Source organism: Strongylocentrotus purpuratus, unplaced genomic scaffold (assembly GCF_000002235.5).
Source record: "Strongylocentrotus purpuratus isolate Spur 01 unplaced genomic scaffold, Spur_5.0 spur5_scaffold_21, whole genome shotgun sequence".
Classification (NCBI taxonomy): Eukaryota; Metazoa; Echinodermata; class Echinoidea; order Camarodonta; family Strongylocentrotidae; genus Strongylocentrotus; species Strongylocentrotus purpuratus.
In genome coordinates, this window is record NW_022145607.1 from 42,561,873 (window position 1) to 42,581,300 (window position 19,428).

The 19,428-nt window shown below is 41.2% G+C and overlaps 2 protein-coding genes across 2 annotated transcripts; one reads left to right on the plus strand and one right to left on the minus strand.

The window, feature by feature from the left end:
* Positions 1-4,590: 4,590 nt before the first annotated feature.
* LOC115928108 lies at positions 4,591-13,757 on the minus strand. The gene is made up of 3 exons (XM_030994864.1): positions 13,288-13,757; positions 5,839-6,128; positions 4,591-5,591 (listed from the first exon to the last, which is right to left on the minus strand). Exons 2-3 carry the CDS (start codon positions 6,073-6,075, stop codon positions 5,400-5,402), a joined length of 429 nt encoding a protein of 142 aa, XP_030850724.1. The 5' UTR covers positions 6,076-6,128; positions 13,288-13,757; the 3' UTR covers positions 4,591-5,399.
* On the plus strand, positions 7,188-11,261 carry LOC115927982 (uncharacterized protein K02A2.6-like). The gene has a single exon (XM_030994415.1). The coding sequence runs from the start codon at positions 7,188-7,190 to the stop codon at positions 11,259-11,261; it is 4,074 nt and encodes a 1,357-aa protein (XP_030850275.1).
* Positions 13,758-19,428: the final 5,671 nt, after the last annotated feature.

Consider the following 19,428-nt stretch of genomic DNA (forward strand, 5'->3'; position numbering starts at 1 on the left):
AGAAAGGGAGAGAGAAAGGGAAAGGGAAAGAGAGAGAGAGAGAGTAGAAGAGAGGAACAGTTCAGTGTGAGATGATGCATATACAGTTTCATTCAAAACATTGCTTTGTAATAGACATTATTTATATTGCACCTGTGCTTAGTACTGTTACATTTATGAAACACTGCTAGCATGCCAACAAATACAAATACAACTGTATGCTAGTACATGTACAGTACATATAGATGGTAGATACACTGTACAGTTGAAAGAAGAAAACTGATGCCAGATAGAAGAGGCTAGAAGAGAGACAAGAAAGAAAGAAGAAGAAGAAGAAAGAAAAGTGGAGAAAAGGAAAGAGAGGGAAGAAAGGAAAAGGAGGAAAAGTGAAGTGTGAGATATTGAAAATATTGTTGAAATAAATTGAACTGAATTGATGAGTCCACATGTCACTTACACACTACCAACCACCCAACCATAACAGCAGGGAAGACCCCCTCCCCCTTGACCTTATACAAGCTGATCCATCTTCACCCCCTGTACTTCCAGGATATGAAGAGAGAGAGAGAGACATGCAGACAGAAAGAGAGAGAGAGAGAGAGAGAGAGAGCAGAAGACAGAGGAGAGAGAGAGGGAGAGATAGAATGAGAGGGTAGGGGATCGTACTCGGGGGTTTACAGGGTCATTCATCTACAGAAATTGTTGTTAAACACTTTCATTGCACTTGGGAGAAAGGACCTGCCGAACCTATCAGTTTTTATTCTTGGTAACCTAATTCTTCCTGATCTATTGAAAACCACTTCATTATGCAGAGGGTGATTAGAATCCTTCACAATCACTTGCAGCTTAGCCAATAATGCCCTTTCTGCAACATCTTCCAGCTCTTTCACAGAGACCCCAATTACTCTGCTGGCATGTTTCACTATCCTATTCAACTTTGCTCTGTTTTTCCCACTAAGGCTGTTAAACCAGGCTAGACAGCAGAAACATATGACTGACTGTATGACACATTGGTAGAACAGGAACATTGTATCACTTTTCACATGTAATGCTTTCATCTTTCTTAGAAAATACATACGCTGGTTGCCCTTGCTTAGTATTACCTTAGTATTACTATCCCACTTCAGTTTGTTATCAATTACAACTCCTAAGTATTTGCATTCAGCCACCTGTTGAATGGCTTTCCCATCAATGTACAGGGGCACGTTATTTGTGGCACCATTTTTCCTGTAGTCAAAGATCATTTCATGAGTTTTTGTGGCATTTAGAACAAGTGAATTATCTTCGCTCCAAGAAACAAACTTATCAACTGTATCCCTATATGCAACTTCATCGTTGTTGGTGATCAAGCCAATGATACAAGTATCATCTGCATACTTTACTACGTGACAAGATGATGCAGTCGAACAAGAGAAATCACTAGTAAGCAAGGTACCCTTACAAAAAAAAATCTCTATGGTACACCATACAAACACCATAGCAAATCTACCATAGATTACCATACAAACACCATAGCAAATCTACCATATAGATCTACCATTCATTTACCATAGAACTAATTAAAATAATTGGGACAAATTTATTCATTTATTCAAATTAGACCACACCTACATATTCTACCATAGAGCCACCATTCATATACCATAGAGCCACCATAGAGTCATCATTCATCTACCATAGAGCCATCATTCATCTACCATAGAGCCACCATTCATCTACCACAGAGCCACCATTCATCTACCATAGAGCCACCATTCATCTATCATAGAGCCATCATTCATCTACCATAGAGCCACCATTCATCTACCATAAAGCCACCATTCATCTACCATAGAGCCACCATTCATCTACCATAGAGCCACCATTCATCTACCATAGAGCCACCATTCATCTACCATAGAGCCACCATTCATCTACCATAGAGCCACCATTCATCTACCATAGAGTCACCACTCATCTACCATAGAGCCACCATTCATCTACCATAGAGTCACCACTCATCTACCATAGAGCCACCATTCATCTACCATAGAGTCACCACTCATCTACCATAGAGCCACCATTCATCTACCATAGAGTCACCACTCATCTACCATAGAGCCACCATTCATCTACCATATAGTCACCACTCATCTACCATAGAGCCACCATTCATCTACCATAGAGTCACCATTCATCTACCATAGAGCCACCATTCATCTACCATAGAGCCACCATTCATCTACCATAGAGCCACCATTCATCTACCATAGAGCCACCATTCATCTACCATTCACTACCATTCAAAATACGCAACAAAATGTTACGCTTAATTGTAGCATTTTGAAATGGTATATTCAGAATGGTAGTTTGGATCTTGATCTATGGTTAGCAGAATGGTGGCTGTAGTGCGTTCTATAGTACACAGAATGGTGACTATAATACATTGAATTTTTGAGAAATCTAAACTTAAATGTTAACTTACAATACACACATGATTATGGTGGCCCTGAAGGGACATCGCGAATAGACTAAATCGTGAAAAATATGCGATAAAATTCACGATATCGTCAATTTTATCGCATATTTTTCACGAAGAAATTCACGAAATTGACGATATCGTGAACTTTATCGTGAACTTTTCACGATGAAATTGACGATATCTTGAATTTTATCGTGAAAAGTTCACGATATAAAGTTCACGATATCGTCAATTTTATCGTGTACTCTATCGTGTACTCTATCGTGTACTCTCCTGACGGGCGCTTCGTAAACAAAACCAGCCCTAGCTGGGGGAGACAGAGAGAAGGAAAAAAGGGAAAGGGAAAGAGAAGATAAAAGGAAAGAAAGAATAATAAGAAGAAAAGAGGGAAACAGGGGGGGGGCGAAGGGCTCTTGCCTCCTCCTCACTCCCCCCCCCCCCTCCCCGCCAAAAAATAAATCAGAGAGAGAGAGAGAGAAGGGAAAGGGAAAGGGAAAGAGAAGATAAAAGGAAAGAAAGAAGAGGAAGAAGAAGAAAAGAGGAAAACGGGGGAAGGGCGAAGGACTCTTGCCCCCCCCTCCCCCCCCCCCCCCGCCAAAAAATAAATCAGAGAGAGAGAGAGAAGGGAAAGGGAAAGGGAAAGAGAAGATAAAAGGAAAGAAAGAAGAGGAAGAAGAAGAAAAGAGGGAAACGGGGGCAAAGGGCTTTTGCCTCGTCCCCCCGCCCCCCGCCAAAAAATAAATAAGAGAGAGAGAGAGAAGGAAAGGGAAAGAGAAGAAAGAAAGAGAAAAACGAAAAAGAGGGAGAATAGGAAAGAAAGGAAAAGAAAGAAAAGAAAGGAGGCAAGAGCCCTTCGCCCCTGTTTCCCTCTTTTCTTATTCTTTTTCCTCTTCCTTCTTTCCTTTTATATTTTCTTTCCCTCTCCCTTCTCTTTCCCTTTATGGCGGGAGGGGGGAGGGGGAGGTAAGAGCCTTTCGCCCTTCCCCCGTTTCCCTCTTTCCGTCTTCTTCTTCTTTCTTTCCTTTTATTTTTCTTTCCCTTTCCCTTTCCCTTCTCTCTATCTCTCTCTCTCTCTCCTATTTATTTGTTGGCGCGGGAGGGGGGAGGAGGCAAGAGCCCCTCTTTTCTTCTTATTCTTCTTCCTTTCCTTTTTTATTCTCTTTCCCTTTCCCGTCTCTCTCTCTCTCTTATTTATTTTTTGGGCGGGGGATGCAAGAGCCCTTCGCCCCCGTTTCCCTCTTTTCTTCTTCTTCTTCCTCTTCTTTCTTTCCTTTTATCTTCTCTTTCCCTTTCCCTTTCCCTTCTCTCTCTATCTCTTATTTATTTTTTTGGCGGGGGGGTGGGGAGGGAGGAGGCAAGAGCCCTTCGCCCTTCCCCCGTTTCCCTCTTTCCTTCTTATTCCTCTTCTTTCTTTCCTTTTATATTTTCTTTCCCTTTCCCTTCTCTCTCTTATTTATTTTTGGCGGGGGGGGGGGGGGAGGAGGCAAGAGCCCTTCGCCCTTCCCCTGTTTCCCTCTTATTCCTCTTCTTTCTTTCCCTTTACCTTCTCTCTCTCTCTCTCTCTCTCTCTTATTTATTTTTTTGGCGGGGGGGGGGGGGAGGTAAGAGCCTTTCGCCCTTCCCCCGTTTCCCTCTTTCCTTCTTCCTCTTCTTTCTTTCCTTTTATATTTTCTTTCCCTTTCCCTTTCCCTTCTCTCTCTCCTTATTTATTTTTTGGCGGGGGGGGGGGAGTGAGGAGGAGGCAAGAGCCCTTCGCCCCCCCCCCCCGTTTCCCTCTTTTCTTCTTATTATTCTTTCTTTCCTTTTATCTTCTCTTTCCCTTTCCCTTTTTTCCTTCTCTCTGTCTCCCCCAGCTAGGGCTGGTTTTGTACGAAGCGCCCGTCAGGAGAGTACACGATAGAGTACACGATAGAGTACACGATAAAATTGACGATATCGTGAACTTTTCACGATAAAATTCACGATATCGTCAATTTCATCGTGAAAAGTTCACGATAAAGTTCACGATATCGTCAATTTCGTGAATTTCTTCGTGAAAAATATGCGATAAAATTGACGATATCGTGAATTTTATCGCATATTTTTCACGATTTAGTCTATTCGCGATGTCCCTTCAGGGCCACCATACATGATGCTTATTAAAAAATGAATTGAATGAAAGTGGCAGGATGTATTTGGTTTATATCAAAAGTTGTATGCATGTACATATGCTAAAAACTAAAATAAAAGGCAAGTAAAAAATATATCACATAAACATGTACACTACAAACTAAAATGAAAGGGAAGTTCGTAATTGCAACACATATTACTTGGACTTATTCTATTAAGATGTAATAAATACCCACATATATATCACCCTAGTTCCTCTAAATAATCGGCAAGTTAAAAAGAAACAACTAAAATGTCATATACAGTGTGTACGTAAACATGACTAAAATGAAAGGCAAGTTAAAAATATATAAACATGTACAATAAAAACTAAGGCACTGAGTTGCAGCACAGGATTGTTCTAAAACATTGTATAAACATGTACAATAAAAACTTAAATGAAAGGCAAGTTCGTAATTGCAACACATATTACTTGGACTTATTCTACTAAGGTGTAATAAATACCCACATATATATCACCCTAGTTCCTCTAAATAACTAAAATGTCATATATAGTGTGTATGTAAACATGACTAAAATGAAAGGCAAGTTAAAAATATATAAACATGTACAATAAAAACTAAGGCACTGAGTTGCAGCACAGAAATGTTCTAAAACATTGTATAAACATGTACAATGAAGTTCAAGTCAAAGAGGTTGTATGTGAGTTCGAAGATGAGCAGAAAATACAAGCCTTGCTGCTCATTTTTGGAGTCTCTGAAGGCGATAAAGGTCCCTCTGGCTGAGAACACTGAAGACCCAACCCTTTCTATACTCAAACTGTTTACATGATTTTGATAGACCCTCTGTGTCAAACAATCTCCCCTGTATCGATCGGTATCACTACCCCCACCCCATGATTCGATGTGTAACCTCGTCTATGCCATGTTCCATCGTAGGGCACTGCAACGTCCACATGATCATTTTCCCTGATGGTCAGATCCTTGTCCATGGCCCTTTGACGTAGGCATGCTGCCACCTTCTTCTTCTGATCCTTACTGGTCTGCAAAAAAAAAAGAGTTTGTAATAAATAACAAGTAAATTTCAAGTTCCCTCAGGCCCCTTACTTATTAGACCCTATTACAAATATTTAGATTTGATTAATTTTCATCCCTTGATTTGACAAGGGATATTGATGTACATGTATTATACTGTCTATCGACCATAACTAAGAAAAAAAAATATGTTTGGATTAAATGTACGTACAGCTAAGATAATGTAATGAAGAAAACACAAGGCTGGTGACTAACCTCTTGGGATAAGGAAGATAAAGTGGCTATGTGCCTGTTGTAGCTAGGGGCTTCGACTAGTGGGGCTGTTCCGAGGATGGTCAGCAAGTCGCACAAGCTATCCCGTGCCAAACCAACCTCCGTTGCTGCCAGAGTAGCTCTGCGGTTTATTTCTGCAGACTTTCCACGTCCCTCGCATTCATTTTCTGATGAAGAGAATGTCCTCTCCTTCTTGCAAATGAAGCAACTAAGGACCATGGCGCAGTTCAACCCATTCCTCTTTGACAAATTCTCCAGAGGAATGAGATGCCCTGTAAAAGATATCCAAAACACTTTATGGAACAGGGAAAATATTTTGAAAAGCACAATCCCCAAATAATAACAAAGTGCTAGTTATGACATACATGTAGTATATTACACAAATACACATTTTCACAGATTTCACGACAATTCCGATGCCCCCACTTCGATTCACCATAGAGTAAAGGAGGGGTTTTTCGGCCACTTAAGACAAAATCCTATTTTTTGGACTCTTTACTTCCTATTTATATCATTTCTTGTTCAAATCATGAAGCAAATACTATTATTATTTAAACAAAGAAAGAATCCCAGAAAAAAAAATCATGAATTGCCATGACAACATTCATTTCAATTTTCACTGTTTCGGAGGTACATGTAATGTTAATGTAATGTAATGTAATGTTATGAGCTGAAGTTATGCAGCACTCCTAATTTGAATATAACTTACACCTGTATGTGCTCATTGTTAAACAGCCATGCACATTCATTCAGAAGCAACCATGCAGAAAGCACTCTTCAATACAGTACTCTTGGCACACAGAGTGTGTGATGTATTTAATGAGTAATTAGCCATGCACACATTCAACCCTCATACACTGCCTTATGTACTGGACATGTGAGAGTGGTAAGTTGCACTTGACCACTAGCATGCACAGCATAAGCATGATGTTTTAGTTACACCAATAAACTCCTGAACCTCAAGCAAAGATATGTGGAGCTTATTACTTTCTTGACCCAGCTACATTTAGTAAAGTACTAACCAAGAAGTCTACATAACAAACCCACTATTTTTGACATGGTGGCAAGCGGTGAGTGCAAGTCTTGAACGTGCCAGTTTTTGTGCCAGACTACCAGTACAGTACCATGTGCTATACAGCAGCAGCCATTTTGGATTTTGCAGCACAGCAGCAGCCATTTTGGATTTTTCCTTGTTCAGGAGAAACACATAGGAATTTGTTGGACACCATAATTCCATGAACAGTTAGTTTGTTTGATGCCTGAGGGTGAGTGGTGACACATTCCAGCATTTTGTTCCTTTTTCTGAAGCACAGCATTGAAGTAACATTAACATGGCTGATCATATTCCACGAATGGATTGGGGTGCACCAAACCTTGCTGAAGCTTTTCGTATGTTCAGACAAAGATTGAGCCTATACTTTTTGGCTAAGCACACACCTAAAGAGGATGAAGTTCCTATCATTCTACTTGCTGCGGGTGAAGAGGGCCTTCAGCGATACAATTGTTGGACATTATCAGAGTCTGAACAAACAGCGAAGATCATCCTAGACCGTTTTGAGGAGCAACTAGAACCGCAAGACAATTTTCGAGTATGTCGTCTGAAGTTGTCGAGAACAATGCAGAGGCCAGATGAAAAGTTGGACGATTTCATAAACAGATGTCGACAAATAGCTCGTAAATGCGAATTTGATCACAAGGAGTTGGATGAGCGAATCCTTGAACAGATTATTGCCAGCACACCCATCGCAGATTTCCGGAAAGACCTACTTACTACAAAGAAGGACTTTACACTACAGGGTGCTCTACAGCTAGGAAGGACGTATGAAGCATCAAAGTCACATGTCCAAACCCTCCAGTCTCTGTATCATCCAACACAGAGCATAGATGCAGTGCAACAGCAGAAACAACCTAAGAGTTTATGTAAGAACTGTGGGAGACAACATAGATTCGGCAAGGAGTATTGTCCAGCAGCGAGTGTTACATGCTTCTCGTGCAATAAGCAAGGACATTATGCTCAATTGTGCCTATCAACCAAGCTCAAACAACCACAGAAATATCATAAGTCTTATGCTTCTTCCCGGAAGAAGAGGGGGGTGGATGACCGCCAACACCCATCACGACGTTCCAAACAGGTGGATAACGTGCGAGAGGAACACACCGAATCTGAAAGTGAACTGGGTACATTACCACAACGATTTGACAGGTTTCATTTTGACACGATTATCATTGACTCTGTGAAGAGGAATGAAGCTATTGCACACTTGGACATCAAATTGGACGACAAACCAGGTGTCCATGACCTGAAAGTAAAGGTGGATACAGGAGCAGGAGCGAATACACTGCCACTTCGAACTTTCAGAAACATGTATCCAGAGCAGCTTGATCGTCAAGGTTTTCCACGAAATCTACCAGATGCAGGCACAATCCTTTCAGCTTACAATGAAACGCTGATTGGTCAGTATGGAACAGTTGTTATTCCCTGCAAGTATGGAGACACAGCATGGACTGATACCTTATTCTACGTGGTTCAGTCCAACGGCCCAGTGATACTTGGTCTCCAGTCATCTGTAGAGTTTGGACTTGTTACTCTCCATTGCTCTTTGAACATTGCAACACAAGTCAGTGGTGTCCAGGCTCTAGTACAACTCTTTCCACAGCAGTTCGATAGGATTGGAGAATTTCGTACCACACATCACTTGACAGTTGACCCCAACGTTCCAAGTCATGTCGACGCTCCTAGAAAGATGCCTATTGCCTTGAAAGACAAAGTCAAGGCAGAACTGGACAGTATGGAGAGCCAGGGTGTGATCAAGCAAATCATTGAACCAACCGAATGGGTGAACTCAATCACATATGTCACCAAGAAGGATGGAAGCATTCGCATTTGCTTAGACCCTCGCAGATTGAACAAGGCACTTATCAGACCTCACTACAAACAGCAGACCTTGGAGGAGTTGAATCACAAGTTTCACAACATGCAGCACTTCTCCAAGTTAGATGCAAAGTGCGGCTACTGGTCAGTTAAGTTAGATGAGGCCAGCCAAAGACTTACCACATTCCAGACACCTTTTGGAAGATATGTCTTCTGTCGCCTACCATTTGGACTCAGTGTAAGTCAGGACATTTTCCAGTTGGAGATGGACAGAGTTCTAGAAGGCTGTAAAGGGGCAGAATGCATAGCAGATGATATCGTAATCTTTGGGCGTACAGTAGACGAGCATGACCGCAACCTTCTCAACTTCATGCAAGTAGCAGCAAAGAGAGGCCTCACACTGAACTCAAACAAGTGCCATATCAGGCAAACGAGTATCAACTTCTTTGGTAATCGATACTCAAAGGATGGTATCCAGCCAGATCCCCAGAAGGTAGCTGACCTCGCAGGAATGCCGACTCCGAGCACCAAGGCTGAGTTGCAGCATTTCCTAGGTTTCATTACTTACCTATCTCACTTCATCCCAGATTTCAGCACAAAGACTGCAGTTCTGAGAGATCTCCTTAAGAAAGAGGCTGATTTCATCTGGGAACCACATCATCAAGCAGCCATGGAGAAACTCAAGCAAGAAGTTTCAGAGAAATCACTACTCCAGTTCTTCGACACAACATCCCCAGTGTATTTGCAGTGCGATGCAAGTCTTCAAGGGTTAGGAGTTGCACTCCTACAGCATGACCAGGAAGGTAGACTCCGCCCAGTAGCTTACGCAAGCAAAGCCCTATCTTCAACTGAAACACGCTATTCGTGTATTGAACGAGAGCTGCTTGCTATTGTGTTCGGAGTAGAACGTTTTCACACATATCTCTATGGCAGGCTATTCCATGTAATCACAGACCATAAGCCACTTCTGATGATTATGGACAAACCTCTCACAGCAGCCCCTCCAAGGCTACAAAGGATGTTGATTCGACTACAGGGATACAACTTCCAGATCACACACCGTCCAGGACTAGACAACCTGCTCGCAGACAGTCTCTCACGATTACCAAGCACTCACAACAATGAAACAGTTGAACTTGATCTGAGAGTAGATCTGGTGCAGTTCTCGTCAAGGAAAGTAGATGAGCTGAAACACACTACACGACAAGACAAAGTCCTAAGTGCACTGATGGAAGTTATTGTGACGGGCTGGCCTGATACGGTGAAGCAAGTGCAACCAGAGTTGAGAAAGTTCTGGAGTTACCGAGATGAGTTAACAGTAAGCGACGGTATAATTCTCAAGGGAAACAGAGTGGTCACTCCCAAGCAGATGCAACCAGACATCTTGGAAAAGCTCCATACCAGTCACCTAGGCCAACAAAAAACAAAGTTGCTGGCCAGAGGAAAGGTGTTCTGGAGTAACATGAACAAAGACATTGACAGAGTGGTGCAGTCATGTGTGAGATGCCAGGAACATCAACCAGCACAAACGCCAGAGCCACTCCAGCCACACGACATTCCCACGATGCCCTGGAACACGGTGGCAACCGACATGTTTGAATTCAAAGGCAAACAATGGTTAATTGTGGTGGACTACTACAGCAAGTACCCAGTGGTTCGCCAGTTACCAGACCAAGCAACAAGCAGTGCTGTAATCACTATGATGCAACAAGTGTTTGCAGAGCATGGCATACCAGCAAAGGTGGTGAGCGACAATGGACCCCAGTATGCCAGTTACCAGTTCAAGTCGTTTGCAGAATCATGGGGTTTTGAACATGCTACATCGTCCCCCAGACGACCACAAGGCAACGGATTTGTAGAGAGACAAATCAGAACCATCAAGGGTATCATGAAGAAGACTTCAGACATTCAGCTAGCACTACTTCTTTGGCGTACAACTCCCATATCAGTGAAACTACCAAGTCCAGCTGAAGTTCTCATGAATCGCCAGTTGAGAACCACACTCCCAGCCAAGTTGCAGAGAACACAGCCAGATGCTGATGACATCTACAATCAGCTGCAGGAAAGACAGAATAGTCAAAAGTTCTATTTTGACAAACATGCCAGAAGAGCTGACTTGCCAGAGCTTTACCTTGGGCAAGATGTACGATACCGCGACCCAGTGTCCAGACGGTGGTGTCCTGCAACAGTTGATACCAGGGCCGAGGGACAGCGCTCCTACATTCTCCAGAGCCCTGAGGGAAGTTACCTACGAAGAAACAGGCAGCACATAAGACCTGACCATACCGACCAGTCTACAACTGAGGTTCCCAGGGGTGATGATAGCAACGGTCCAGGTGATGAAGGTGCCTCATCCACTGACCACGATGAGCAGTTGAGCACTCCACATCGTGCATTCCCCGAGACTCGAAGTAGCCCAGGACGGGAGGAGGCTCCACCTCGAAGCCCAGGACGGGAGGAGACTCCACCTCGAAGACAACGTTCATCGCGAAACACTCAACGCCCTAAAAAGTATGATGATTTTGAGATGTAACTGATGAAGAAGCACAAATTCAGACTGAACTTGAACTTTTAAGACAATAATGACTCAGTTGACATTCAGATATCGACCAAGTTCAACATTGGATCACAACAATGTAGGGACACGGGTGGTAAAGACCTGTGATCGAAGGTGAAGTTCTGGAACCTCTCCCTTCTTAGTCGCGAAGAAAGTATATATCTATATATATGTTTTTGTATTTTTTTTGCTATTTATTTTAGTACAATATATGGTTCCATTGTTTTCATACAACTAAAAAGATTGAAAACTGCAGTTGTCTATTTTTGTATAAACTCACACAGGAGATAAATGCATCAAGTGTTATGTAAATCTTAATTGTGCAAAAATGTTCACGTTGACATGATTTGAAAGAGGTATTACAAACATACAAATCTAATACCAAGGTTCACATGAATTACATGTAACTGTGAACTGTATACTAAACAGAAGTAACTTTATTTGTTTTGGTACTCATACATGCTAAAGGAAAACAATGTGTTGTGTATAAAAGCAAAGTGAATTTTATTTCATTGATTTATACAGTTTGGTATACAATGTGACAAACCAGTCGTTAGAAAATGATATAGTTTTAAAGAATAATGAGAAAAACTGTATTTATGCTGATGATCAAGGTAACCCTTTCCAAGTGAAAAGCATCATTTTTGTTTTACGACTTGTATACTGGATGTGTAAAACCAGTTGATAGGTATCATCCTCACTCTTTTGAGGATTCTAGTTTTTTAAAAATTTGTTTAAATGGGGAGTAGGGGAAAGGTTGAACAGAATTTATTTTCAAGACATTTGTCAAGTGCTAAACTTGTAAGTAAAACTTGTAAGTAAAACAAGAAGCAAAGATGGACGGGATGAGAGGATGAAAAGTTTTTAACTGTTTAGAGTAAAAACTTGTATTGTTTATTTTGAAGAAAGGGAGATGTAATGTTATGAGCTGAAGTTATGCAGCACTCCTAATTTGAATATAACTTACACCTGTATGTGCTCATTGTTAAACAGCCATGCACATTCATTCAGAAGCAACCATGCAGAAAGCACTCTTCAATACAGTACTCTTGGCACACAGAGTGTGTGATGTATTTAATGAGTAATTAGCCATGCACACATTCAACCCTCATACACTGCCTTATGTACTGGACATGTGAGAGTGGTAAGTTGCACTTGACCACTAGCATGCACAGCATAAGCATGATGTTTTAGTTACACCAATAAACTCCTGAACCTCAAGCAAAGATATGTGGAGCTTATTACTTTCTTGACCCAGCTACATTTAGTAAAGTACTAACCAAGAAGTCTACATAACAAACCCACTATTTTTGACAGTTTTTGGCCTAGCGAGGCAGTTTTTGGCCGCATGTACAAAGTCAATAGGAAGCAAGCAAGCGCGCCATGCGTTTCCCCACTGATCTATAGCACTAGCGGCCGGAGCAGGTATCCCAAGCCGGAGCTTCCCGTGCCGAAAACTACCTCTGCGGTGATCAGAAATTGGAATCTGAATTAGACAGAGATATCGTGTGTGCGCTGCGGTATCCGGGTGCATTGATTAAATACATGCGATGAGATACTTTTGAGCTTGCGACTCACACAAAATCGGACTCTAAATCTGAAAAATACTTGAAATAAAGCTCATTTTATGGTACCCATATTCCTTACACGCGTAAGCCCTTCTACTTAATTTTTCAGATTCGGGGAGCGGGACCGCCGATTACATCGCTAAAATGTGATATTTTAGGATATATTTTCCATTGCAAATGTGGTTCTTCAGTGACTCTGGCATGGTATGGTATGTGTGGGATATATGACATGCTGTTATGCGATGGATTTTACAGGGATTTTACCATGCATCCACCGAATCGGCCGAAAACTGGTGATGGTCGATTACCCTCTCCTTTACTCTATTCCTAATCATTTGATTTGGCTTTTTGAGCCATTCACCCCTTGAGCATGCAATACAATCTCAAAGTAACAGTTTGCAAACTAAAAATATTGTTTGATAGTAAGTACATACCTCCCAGACACACGTGAGCCTTTTGCAAAGCAGCTGCAAGTTGTGGGCCACTAATTATGACGCGGATCTTCACATGTGGGACCAGGGCCAAAAATAGGGCTGTCCAAACACTTATTCAGGGAAAGCTTCCTCGATCTCTGAATTAGCTGTTAGTTCTTCTGGCACCTCTCCAGCATTCATGTTACTCTTCTGTAATATCTGGTATTGATCTCCTTTGAACACCTTCCTCTTCCTCACATATTTTGGAGTTTGCGAAGCATTTTCAGTGAGTAGAAATTGGAGACCAACGGCTAGAAGAGTTATTCAAATCTTGGGCACAAGGTGGCAGCAAACAGCCCTTGTTATCTACTTTCTGCTGATATACATTACTTGTTACAATTTGGTTTAGAATTTTTTATTTAATGATTTCTTTAATTGATTGAGACTAATTGAGTGCAAACAGAGGCAGTGGAGCGACTTCCAAAGTGGGGGGGGGCGGGGCGCACCAACAAAAAGGGCACTTTCTGGAGAAAATAAATAGGGCACCTACAAAGGGAAATCTCAAAGCGAAAATATATATTTAAAAAAAAAACATTTGTATATACCCCCTATATTGTGATTAGATTATCAGGGATGATTTCAATATTTTTTTTATCTGTATAAATAAGATTTGTGAGGTCGCAGTGCGAAAAATTACATCAATTATAAAGAAGAAAAACCCAATCCTGATGGGTTTATTACATTATCATAACAGAAGACTGAAAAGACCTTTGATAAGTACCATAATTATAACATCTAGAAATGCGGGTGTGCTTTGGGTGATATTGCTCTTAGTAGCTGGAAATTAGGGGCACGTGATGAGAGGAAAAGGGGACACTTATCGAAAAGGGTGACACTTATTAGAAGAAAAAAAGGAGCACATGTCAAATTACAACGGGTAATTATCAGAAGGTGAAAATGGGGCACGTACGTATCATTGTTAAAGGGTAATTATCTGAGGTGAAAAGAAAAGGGGCACTTATGAGAATGAAAAAAGGGCACTAATAATAAGGGGAAATGTTCATTTGTTGTACGAAAAGGGGCACCGATCAGTTTTTAATAGGGGCATTTAATACGAGGGGAAGGGGGGATTTATGAGAAGGGGGAAGTGCAGGCTATTATTAAAAAGAAAAGAGGCACATGTCAAGATAAACGGGGCACTTATGAGAGATGAAAAGGGGGTAATTATGGGAAGGGGATGGGGCACTTAAAAGAAGGAAAAAGAGCATTTATTAGGAAGGGAAGGGGGCATTTATGATAAAGGAAAGGGGCTCTCTTTTAAATGGGGCAAAATAAAAGGGGCAGTTATTGAAGATGAAAAGAGCACTTATCAGGAGGAAAAGGGACACTTGTCAAAAATAAAACGAGTACCTCTCAGAATTTAATAGGGTCATTTACTAGAGATGGAACGGGACTATGAGAATGAAGAGGGACTTAAGAATGAAAAGTAACTGTTTTCATAGATGAAAAGGGGGCATTTATGATAAAGGGAAGGGGCTCTCTTTTAAATGGGGGCACTTATTAGAAAGGAAAGGGGGCACATGTGAAAATATAAGGTGCGCTTATCCGAGTTAAACAAGGGGTAGTTATTAAGAGGGGAAAGGCCCCTCTCAGATTTGAATAGGGAAATTATCAGAGGTGAATGGGGCACTTATCAAAAGTGAAAAGGGGCACTTCTCGTATCTGAAAAGGGGCACTTATTAGACATGGAAAAAGGGCACTTATGAGAATGGAAAATGGACACTTATTGCAAAGGAAAACCGGAACTAATCGAAGGAAAAGGGGCACTTTAAAAAAAATAATAGGGGCACTTTTTAAAGTAAAGGGGCCCTTTTTATGTAAAAAGTGCCACGTTAGAGCCACCATGGAGTCACTAACCACTAGAAATATATCATAAAGTCATCATCCACCATAGAGCTACTGCTAAAATATCTTACACCACAGGGATATACCATTCAATGGAAATACCATATAATATACTCTACCATATTTCATACCATAGAAATACCATACACCATACCCCGCCCCCCCCCCCCACTCAGTGTTATTTAGGGTACGCATATGCTCGTTCCCTCTTTTTGAAAGCACTCCCTATCTGAGGATTGCCAACATTTTCGAACCCCCCTTTCGCGGGCTTTTCGCTGGCTTTTCCTGCCTTGGAGACCCCCCTAAATCAGGAAAAATGCTCAATGTACCCCCCTAAATTCGGAATAATTTCTCAGGAGTCCAAAGACATGAGAGAAAAAAAGTAAAAACACCCCCTTTTTAAAGAAATCTCCGGGTGAAAAGTCAAATACACCCTTTTTTTTTACAAGTCTCGGGCCGGACTTTGTCGCACGAAAAGTACCCCTTTACCGGACATTTTGGCAACACGCATGCGGTCATTCCGACCCCTGAGTGGGGGGGCCGGGCACCATACATCCACCATAGAGCTACCATAGATCTACCATTCACTTTAGAGCCACCATAGAGTCACTAACCACCATTACCATAAAGTCATCATCCACCATAGAGCTACCACTGAAATATCCTCCACCATAGGGATACCATTCAACAGAAATACCATAGAAATATATTCTACCATATAACATACCGTAGAAATACCATACACCATACAGCCACCATAGAGCTACCATAGATCTACCATTCACTTTAGAGCCACCATAGAGTCACATAACCACCATAGATATACCATAAAGTCATCATCCACCATAGAGCTACCACTGAAATATCCTCCACCATAGGGATACCATTCAACAGAAATACCATAGAAATATATTCTACCATATAACATACCGTAGAAATACCATACACCATACAGCCACCATAGAGCTACCATAGATCTACCATTCACTTTAGAGCCACCATAGAGTCACATAACCACCATAGATATACCATAAAGTCATCATCCACCATAGAGCTACCACTGAAATATCCTCCACCATAGGGATACCATTCAACAGAAATACCATAGAAATATATTCTACCATATAACATACCGTAGAAATACCATACACCATATAGCCACCATAGAGCTACCATAGATCTACCATTCACTTTAGAGCCACCATAGAGTCACATAACCACCATAACCACCATAGAGCTACCACTGAAATATCCTCCACCATAGGGATACCATTCAACAGAAATACCATAGAAATATAGTCTACCATATAATATATCATAGAAATACCATACACCATAGGACGGCATCAATGATATACCATTGACCATATAACTCCACCATTCAGCAATTGTGTGGTATACCATAGAAATATATTCTACCATATAATATATCATAGAAATACCATTCACCATAGAGCCGTACCATAGGAATATCATAGATTTTTTTTGTAAGGGATAAAGAATGAGAGAGAGCACACATCCTTGCGGAGTGCCTGTGCTAAGTCGTCTAGCTTGGGACATAACATTTCCAAAACGTACTTGTTGCACCCTGTTTGTCATGAAATCCCTGAACCATTGACACAATTTGGGATTCACAACACTGCTTAGTTTTTCACCAAGGTTCCAGGAACTATCGTATTAAATGCAGAAGAGAAGTCTACAAAGAGCACCCTAGCATATGTACCAGTTCTTTCCAAATGTTTACAAACTGTATGTAGCAGGTAACCAATAGCATCCTCAACACTCCTGTTCGGTTGGTAAGCAAACTGGAGGGGATCTAAAATATCTTTTGTTTGTTCAACCAAGATGTTTCTCACAATTTTCTCAAAACATTTCATGACAATAGGAGTGAGGGCTACTGGTCTATAATCGTTGAGTACTTTGGGTTTTGGAATTTTGGGTACTGGGATGATTGTAGCCCATTTCCAGAAACTAGGAATACTAGAAGTATCTAGCGACCATTGAAATAGTACCTGAAACACATCAACAAGCTGTTGGGAACATGTTTTCAGGTTTTTTCCTGATACACCGTCTGGTCCTGTAGCCTTATCAGTTCTAATTGACGCAAAGACTTGTTTGACCTTTTCACCTTTTACAATTGCGGATGTTGTATCGAAAATAATATCGCTATAGGGATATTCATTTGTCTCGCAATGTATGGTTATTAGGGACTTTTAGATTATGCACGACGAGAACACGTTGACTGCCCTTTTAAGGCAATGTGATGTCCTTTTAAGGCACTGGCAGTGACGTCACATTGCCTTGAAAGGCAGTCCGCGTTCTTGTCGTGCAGAATCTAAAAGTCCCTAATGCATGGTCGACTTCGTGATCTTTTAAATCCCTTGTTCACCATACATTGCGAGACAAACGAATATCACTAGCGATACTATTTTCGATATTATTTTCGATATTATTTTTTTTTATTGACAAAAGATACTAGCGGAAGAACTGCAAAAATATGTATATATTCTGAATCAATATAGTAAAGAGAATTGGTGTGTTTAGCACATACGATCAACTCCAGCATAAGAGATATAACGTTAACAATTATATTTGGTTATTTAAGAAAGTTTTAAACAAAATCAAAAGTTCTGAAACATATATTATTATATGAGTGAATCAGATACATTTGACTTTAAGGTATTTCACTGGATTGTAAAAGAGAAAATATGTAAAGGTGACGGACGTGCCACAAAAAGGACAAGTATTTTTTACTCCTCTGAACAGTGTACAATATCCGAGAACTTGTCTTGATGGATCAACGAGTTTAATTAAAGTTTTGATAAAAGGTTATAGTCACACTCTCCATATTAATAAATTTGTGAAAACTATTAAATTACACAGTTTATTTGTCAGAGCTAAAATTGAGAATATCGAACATAACAGGTTTTGCAAAACGGAGATGACACTTTTAATTATAAGTGTGCACTTTTAATTATATACCTCAACATAAGCCCATACAAGCATTTTAGGGGTTTTGGGGCCGGTTGACAACTTTGAGTCAGAGGTGAGAGTGAGACATTGCGAGGGAGTGAATCAGCCGGTGAATAAGGGGGAGGGGGGGGGGGGGGTAGTGAGCTCTATTTTTGTTTTAATCAACACCCCCCCCCCCCCTCTTGAGCAACAATTTTTTTTTTTTTTTAGGAGGGGAGGGGGGGGGGGGGGTGGGTGGGGGTGTTTGGTGTTGTGGTGTGCGCCTGTAATCCAGCTAACAATATGGAAGTTACAAACTGATTCAGCCGAGGACGCTGGTTCGAAACTGAGTCACTTCTTTCGGATGGTGACGTTTAAAGGTCGGTCCCCCGACGTAAATAATCATATCTGATTGATACTCTTCTGTGAAAACCCAATACACACAAATACACACACACACACGGGGGGGGGGGGAACACCCGAACCCCTAGTTTGTTCGGGGTGCAGCATAACTTTGCTTTGAATTGTTCGGTGAGCCATGCAAACAAAATATCAATAATTTATCAAAATTACAAATACTACCAAGTACTCAAATCTGAAGTTCACGGTACCATGAATAAATAAATGAGACCAAAATAAAACCGGATGTTATGACCAAATCGTCGCCATTATTTGCTTCAAGACATAAGATGGTTAGAGCTCCTTTGTTTGATATTTGTCATGGCAGCACATATATTTTTGGCAAGAGAACATTAATTTTCTGTCGACTCATTGGCTTTTATGACACATTAGGCCCATTCGATAGTGAAATTATGATTGAATTCTGGAATGCATACATACACTGTCTCAGTGGCGTACGCAGGAATTTTTCAAGGGGGGGGGGGGTTGAAATCGGGCCCAAAATGTCGCAACGACTCAGCCGCTCAATAAGCGGCGGGGGGGGGGGGGGGGGGGGGGGGAGGAGGACACTTTTTTTTTGGTCTCGAAATTTGACATTTTGTTCCGTGGGGGGGGGGGGGTGAGGTCACCTTTTTTAGGTCAGCCATTGTCATAATTTTGTTTATTTTTTTTTTTTATTAAAAAAAATAATAATAATAAAATTAAAAGGGGGGTTACCGCACCCCCCCCCCCCCCCCTGCGTACGCGCCTGCACTGTCTTGTACAAGACAGGCAATGTGACGTCCTTTTAAGGCACTGGCAGTGATGTCACATTGCCTTAAAAGGGCAGTCCGCGTTCTCGTCGTGGAGAATCTAAAAGTTCCTAATGTATGGTCGACGTCGTGATCTTGTAGATCCCTTGTTCAC

Excerpts from the sequence above, each read along its gene's own strand:
- LOC115928108 (XM_030994864.1), bottom strand. The coding sequence starts at position 6,075 with ATGGTCCTTAGTTGCTTCATTTGCAAGAAGGAGAGGACATTCTCTTCA. Across the intron at positions 5,592-5,838 it reads TATCTTCCTTATCCCAAGAG|ACCAGTAAGGATCAGAAGAA; the intron begins GTTAGTCACCAG and ends TTTTTTTTGCAG.
- LOC115927982 (XM_030994415.1), top strand. The coding sequence starts at position 7,188 with ATGGCTGATCATATTCCACGAATGGATTGGGGTGCACCAAACCTTGCT.